At 36.8% G+C, this 7,566-nt stretch overlaps 1 protein-coding gene across 1 annotated transcript in view; it reads left to right on the plus strand.

Moving 5' to 3' along the window:
* ADAMTS19 (ADAM metallopeptidase with thrombospondin type 1 motif 19) overlaps positions 1-3,207 on the plus strand; it is a 511,689-nt gene extending 508,482 nt beyond the window's left edge. The window contains exon 23 of the mRNA XM_007947461.2: positions 3,056-3,207. Coding sequence (XP_007945652.1) covers positions 3,056-3,207 — 152 coding nt within the window. The remainder of the gene's footprint in view (positions 1-3,055) is intronic.
* The last annotated feature ends 4,359 nt before the right edge of the window (positions 3,208-7,566 follow it).

Raw genomic sequence — 7,566 nt, forward strand, 5'->3', positions numbered from 1 at the left:
CTCAGGCAGCTACTGGCTGCTGAGGCTAACAAGCCCAAGGTGGACAAATAAAATGGCGCAGCTGTTACTAAACCACACAGCAGGCCATTAATTCAAGTCTATTGAAAGTCCCAAGGTCAGCAGAGCATGACATGCTGCTGAACAATGACATGGCTACATGCAGATTTCAAGCATGCCATCTGGAGACTATCCCCAAGGTTTCTCCTTATATACAGGAAGCACCACAGCCCTAAAACAGCTACTCAGTTGCTCACAGTAGATTGCACCAGGGAGTTGATTACCAGTCTCATCATGGGGAATACTACATCCAGCTGTCCAGCCACTCAGCCAGGCCCAGCCAAGTTGACACACAAACAACCACCACAGACACTATGCCACCAGAGTTTCTTAAATCTTTCAATAAGTTCCAGTAATTTTCTTGCTGAGGCTCTTGGATTTTCTATGTATCAGATCATATCTCTACAAACAGGGATAGTTTTACTTCTTCCTTACAAATGTGGATTATTTCATTTCCCTTTCTTGCCTTATGGGAGCTCTGGTGGCATAGCGCCTAAGGCATTTGACTTCTAACCAGAAAGCTGGCAGTTCAATTCCACCAACCACTCCTTGGAAGGAAGATTAGGCAATCTACTTCTGTAGCAATACTGTTTTGGAAACCCAAGGAGGGGTCACTATGAGTCGAAATCAACTCGACAGCAGTGAGTTTGGTTTTTTTGTTGTTGTTGTTTTCTTGCCTTATTATTCTGGCTAGATTTCCAATGCAATGTTAAATAGAAATGGAGATAGAGGGCATCCTTGTGTGGTTCCTATTCACAAAGGGAATCATTTCAGTTTCTCTTCATTGAGAATAATATTGCCTAATGAGTTTGTATTTATGCCATTTATTATGTTGGGGAATATCCCTTCTATTCCTATTTTTCTAAGAGTTTTCATCAGGAATGGGTGTTGGATTCTATTCTTTATCTATTGATATGATCATGTGGTTCTTTTCCTTTCTTTTACTTATGTGATAGATTATGTTGATTGTTTTCCTAATGTTGAACCATCCTTGCATACCTGGTATGAATTCCACTTGGTCATGATGATTATTACTACTATTTTTATTTGTTGTTGGAGTCCATTTGCTAGGATTTTTTGAAGATTTTTGCATCTATATTCATGAGGGAAATTGGTCTGCAGTTTTGCACTCTAGTGGTGTGTTTGCCTGGTTTTGGTATCAGGGTTGTAGATTTCTGTTTTAAGTGTACGTAGTCTGCACTTGCAGCACAAATACTAATGAATTAATGAGGCTTTATTGCTGTGGTAGTTAGGGTTTTTAACAGAGCTTCTACCTGACTATCAGTGGGTTAATTTATATTTATCATCTTCAGTTTTGAAGGTGTTCCTGGGTGATGTAAATAGTTAAGAACTGGACTGCTAATCGAAAAGTTGGCTCTTCAAACCCACCCAAAGGGTCTTCAGAAGACAGGCCTGGTTGTCTGCTTCTGAAAAGTCACACCCTTAAAAACTCTATGGGGCAGTTCTACTCTGCACACATTGCGTCACCATGAGTGGGAACCTCTTCGGTTTTAACCTATGTGTACAATCCCCACCAGCCACACCTCGGAAGGAAGGTCGGGCAATGTGCTTCCATAGTGATACTGCCTCAGAAACCCAAGGAGGGGTCGCTATGAGTCAGGTCTGACTCGACGGCACATAACAACAGCAACAACAACAATCCCCAGGGGAACAATTTGAATTATACAGAATTACATTGCCTAAATGCAAGGAGTTAAATTGTCATAAGTACTTGCTCAGGCATAAGATCCAATCAAATGGAAAATTTAATTCTTTATAGAGATATAAAAATGACTTTTTGAGCCAAATGAGATTTCTAAGAAATAATTAGTTCAAGAAGAAAAGAATAATTAAGACAAATCTTTAAGCAATCCTAGAGGTAATGCACTAAATCCATCTATTCTAAAGTGACATAGTAATCCTCTTCTCCAAAAATTGTTTAGTCTTTCTTGATGTAATATGTGGAGAAAATAATGGATCAAAAAAAAAAAAAAAGAATTTCATTAAAATTCATTTTCTCTTATTAGTATTCCTTGAAGATATATACCAAAAAACAAGCACAAAGGTTAGAAAATTAAGATTTTTCATTAAAATAATGTATCATATTGGATAGTTGCAAAAAGAGGATTGTAGCTGGAGTGAATTTCATTATATCTGTCAGAACACATGATTTCTTTTTAAGACAGATCTATATGACCAAACTTTCTGTGTCAATATATTACTTCATACATTTCATTGCTATAAATGTCAGTCACTTGTGATGATCAACTATGATTTTAAAAGTTCCTGAGATCACTATCCCTAGACCTAGATCTGTCTCCTCCCTAGAAAATCTAGTATCATGAAATAAAGCGTGAGCATATTTTTATTTTGCTATTTCTTTTTAATTTAATCCATAACAGTAATTATCCATTTATTCCCATTAAGGTGGTTATATTAAACACGTTTATTTTTCAATTTTATCTTGTCTATTAGAATCCAAAAGAAGCTTAACTAAAAGCCATCAAATTGAACCTTAGAAATAATTTGTAGTACTACTCATTGAATTTGAGACATCTATCTGGTGGCCTAGTTCATAAGGCATTTGACCGCTAACCAGAAGGTTGGTGGTTCAAACCCACCAGCCACTCTGCTGAACGAAGAGTGGAAAATCTACTTCCATAAAGATTTACTACCTCAGAAACCCAAATGGGGTCTCTATGAGTCACTGGTGCAAACTGTTAACACTCAGCTGCTAACTGAAAGTTTGGAGATTCACGTCCACTCAAAGTTGCCTCAAAAGAAAGACCTGAAAATTACTTCTGAAAATCAGCCACTAAAAACCTTGTGGAGCATAGTTGTACTCCACAGTTCCAGGAAGTGATGTCAATGAGTGGACACAGATACTCAACACTCTTCTACCCTCCACGTAAATGATTGCAATATGTCCCACTAATAACAGCTACTATATCTACATGTATTGAATTCACTGTGTTTGCTTGCTTGTTTGTTTTCACAGCTGCTCTGACATTCAAATGCCTGGGAGATCAGTGGCCAGTGTACTGCCGTGTGATACGCGAGAAGAACCTATGTCAGGACATGCGGTGGTATCAGCGCTGCTGTGAGACGTGCAGGGACTTCTATGCCCAAAAGCTGCAGCAGAAGAGTTGACCTCTGTCAGAATGGCTGGCTCTCGACTCTGCAGTTACATTATTTATAAGCACACACACTAGCATGTTTCTCAGACCAAATAGTATCAGATTGCATATAATTTAATCAAATTAATTTATTTTTTGCCTGCCAAACATCAATGTGGTGTTTGTTTTGGTTACACAAACATCTTGTTTTATCTTATATGACTTCTTAAATAATTTTATATGAATAAGTTGGATCCAATTACTGGAATAAAATGAACAAGAAAAAAATCAAGATCATTAGAAATTTTTTAAATTTCTTTTTTTTAATTAGGGCTATATTAAGGTGCTATTCTCTCCCCAACAATCATATTGAGTTATCCCAGAATGTATACTAACTTAGCTTAATAGTTTAGTAATATATGGAGAGAAATAATTGTTTTTGGTGTCATGATACAGAATTAGCCCATTTTCTGTAATCTGTGGAACATAACAAACCTCATACTGTTGAACAGGTTTTCAGAGAATGTATTATGAATTTGGTTCAAATTTAGAGACATCAATAGGAAAATGTCTACTGTAGTTATAACCTTATTTTAATAATGGAAAAGAAAAGTCAAAATGGAGACTTTGATCATGTTCATGAACATGTACTTGAACACAAGTATTGTAACAATGAAACACTGTAAAGATTTACACTGAATCACCATTGCACTGTTGATATAGTGTAGAGAAACCATTCTAGAAATGGTAACATCTTACAAAAATATGTATTATTTTAACTTGTTGTCATTAGATTTTAGTTTTTTAAAAAATATTTTTAACAAAAAAAAAAAGCATTGATCCACCCATTTCCTTGTATCGTTTTGCAGGGTTTTGAAAGAGTATAGTATTTAGCCTCACAAATCATTATGAGAATATTTACTAAATACTTTTCAGTCTATTCCCTAGGAACAAGGAAAAACAAAAAGCTTATACAGCTGTTGTAGTTTCATTGTGTTTATTCCTTTTAAAAATTAAGAATGTTTTACAGTTCTGTGAAACGTTAAAAAGTCAGCTTAAAATTTTTCTTGTGAGAAAATGTTGTACATGATTCACATGATTTCTTAGATTTTTCAATAAAATATGTGAAACTTCCTGTTGGGAGACATTTGCTCACAGGTCTCTGACATTTCTACATGTCTTGTAAACATAGGCACTGTCAGTTTTTGTTCTGGACTATCTTTTAAAGGATATTTCCATAGCAAAAAGATGTGGGAGATGGAGACAGTGTCTCTCTCTGGAGCAAAGGCCAGGTGTGGCTACTGCTCATTATAAAAGTTTCAGGTTCCCTAAAATTGGAGTTCCTCCCCTGTAACACAGCCCCATTGTATGTGCAGGTCTCACTTGGCTCTCTTTGTGTTGCCTTGTGAAAATTGAGACTTAGAGAACTGGTACAAGAAAATGTTGAGTCTCTGGCTACTGAAATTGCTGTGAGTAATAAAGTCCTTTGTCTCTAATCTGGGAGTTCTGTGTCTTCTGCCCTGGAACTGTGGCAAGCTAACTTGATAGCTTGCAAGTAGAGTAAAATCTTAACTCTTCAGTTTACCACACTTCTCATTAATATTTCCTTTTCGTTTTAATAATTCGTTTTAATATAGGGGAAGTTTCATTTCTAGATTAGGCCTTACTGTGCATATACTTTAATGTAACTACTAAAATATAAGATTAACTTATATCAACATATATTTTGCTAGATAGGCAAACTGGAGAGCAGAAAAATAATAAGTAAAAAAACAAACAAAGATATCAAATCAATAAAGAAATCCTCATAGCCACTGTATTCTTTTTCTCTGCGACAGGTCACATGATCCAGTCAGGTACTTATATCCTGTTTTTTCATTATCCATCCCAGTTTTCCTTTGCATTTATGAAGCAGTTCATCTGACAATTTTTTCTTGCCTGGTTAGATGACTCAAACCTTCATTCCCGAAGGACCTGTACCATTGACTATATACTGCCTTATGAGGTTGTTGTAATTTTCCATTAACTTTTATCACACAGGATATGGGGGAACAAAAAGGCACCTCAGAGAACCGCTACCATTCTAGACATACCATTCCATCTGTGACTGTGTAAGAGCAGTCCAATTTCTGTTTGAGTATAAGGATAAATTGCCCCATCCAGTACAGAATTCTTTGCTCCCTAAACTTCTATATACCTTCCTCTACATTGCAGTATAGCAGGCAAGTTGTGGCATCTCCACTTTGTTCAGTGTGGCCCACCACTAAATCCAGTTTTCAGTCAAATTGGTAAAGCTCCTCCCAGCCACTTAAACTAACACATTGAATCAAGAATCTCTGTTTAGTGCACCCATATAAAAATAAAATCCAAGCTGATCAACTTCATATTCCTTCACCATAATCCAACACTGTTAAGAAATATTCACATACATGTGTCCCAGGCTTCTGTGAATATTAATTGCCAATATCTTTCATTTTGTTTGGTGTGTATTATTGTTGTTGTTGTTAAGTGTCATCAAGTCAATTATCACTCATAGGAACTCTGTGTACAACAGAACTAAACACTGCCCAGTCCTCACAATCTTTGCTACATGTGAACCCATTGTTGCAGTCACTCTGTCAATCCAAGTTGTTCAGAGTCTTCCTCTTTTTCACTAACATGCTTTATCAAGCACACTGTGCTTCTCCAGGGACTAGTCCCTGCTGATAATATATCCAAAGTACCTGAGACAAGTTCTCATCATCCTCCTTTCTGAGGAACATTCTGGCTATATTTCTTTCAAGACAGAGTTATTCATTCTTCTGGCAGTCCATGGTATATTCAGTATTCTTCACCATCACCATATTTCAAGGACATCAATTGTTTAATCTTGCTTATTCATTGTGCACCATTTGCACGCATATAAGATTGAAACTACCCTGGCTTGAGGTAGGTGCTCCTTAGTCTTCAAAATGACCTCTTTGCTCTTCAACAGTTTCAAGAGGTGTTTTGCAGCAGATTTGCCCAACGCACTAAATCACTTGATTTCTTAACTCCTGCTACCATGAGCATAAATTTCGGATCCAAGTAAAATGAAATGCTCAACAATTGCAATCTTTTCTCCATTTATCACTATGTTGCTTATTGGTCTAATTGTGAGGATTTTTATTTTCTTTATGTTGAAGTATAGTCCATACTTTAAGCTGGAGTCTCTGATCTTCATCAGTGAGTGCTTCAAGTCATCATCACTTTCAGCAAGGAAAGGTGTGTCACCTTCATAGTGCAGGATCTTAATGACTTTTCTTCCAATCCTGATACCATGTTCTTCTTTATATAGTCCATATTCTTGGATTATTTGCTCAACATACAGATTGAGTAAGTATGATGAAGTAATACCACCCTGAAAACATTTTTCCTGATTTTAAACCTTGTGATATTCCCTTATTAGGCTCAAACGACTGCCTCTTGGTCCATATTCAAGTTCTTCAGTCATTAGTGTTCAATGCATCAAATCTATGGTACTACTTCACAAGTTATACTTTGCTCCTGATCTGCTTAGATCTTCCAGTACTTAACTCTTGAGTATATATTTCCAGGAAACTGTATTTGATGGATGTGAGACCTTAGGACCATCAGCAGTACTGTTAAGAAAAGTTTTATTTCAGAGCTATCATAGAGTTTTCTTTTCCCAAACTAGACCTTGAGCTGTGAATTTAATTACCCAAACTTACCATTTTCTCTTTGGATTCTGCACCTCATTTAAAAGCAGTTAATCAACCCTACAGGTATTCTCTTTTTTCAATGAAAATGTTACAATGCAGTAGCTATTTGACTCCAGGTGACTATAGGTGAGAATGTAAATGCATTCCATTAATGATCAGTGTCTCATTTATCTTTGGCAATGGAGTCAGTCATTAATGCTATTTAATCAAATCAAACTAGAGAAGCAATTCTAGCTTCCATTTTTGGATTCTATTCTCTAGAAACACTCTGATACCAATAGCTGTCAAAGTTCAGTCAGTAGAGCCATGTCACTATGAATGTTATGGATAAGAGACTAGAGCTCACACAACTACAGGAGTTACTGGGGAAGAGAAGATCCATAAGAAGAGGGTCAAGGGTCCGAGGAGTCATCAACCATTCAGTTTAAGCGTCCATGTGCAGCCAGTTAAGTATGACTATAAAGGTGCACTGAGGAAGGTTTGGAAGTGTTTCTATGGAATACTGTTTTGTCTGTGTACCTACCTCCTTTGTGGGTCCACAGCCAATCATCTGGTGCTAGATCTGAGTTGCTGTTGGTTAAGAAGGCCAGTGGTTGGGAGAGGCGGGGCAAGATGACGGACTAGGCAGAAGGATTGCACAGACCCTCTTCAACAAAGAAAAGGGAAACCAATTAACACAGACACAGAAGATA

This window comes from Orycteropus afer, unplaced genomic scaffold, assembly GCF_000298275.1.
Source record: "Orycteropus afer afer isolate SDZICR_OR568_19922 unplaced genomic scaffold, OryAfe1.0 scaffold00185, whole genome shotgun sequence".
Taxonomy (NCBI): Eukaryota; Metazoa; Chordata; class Mammalia; order Tubulidentata; family Orycteropodidae; genus Orycteropus; species Orycteropus afer.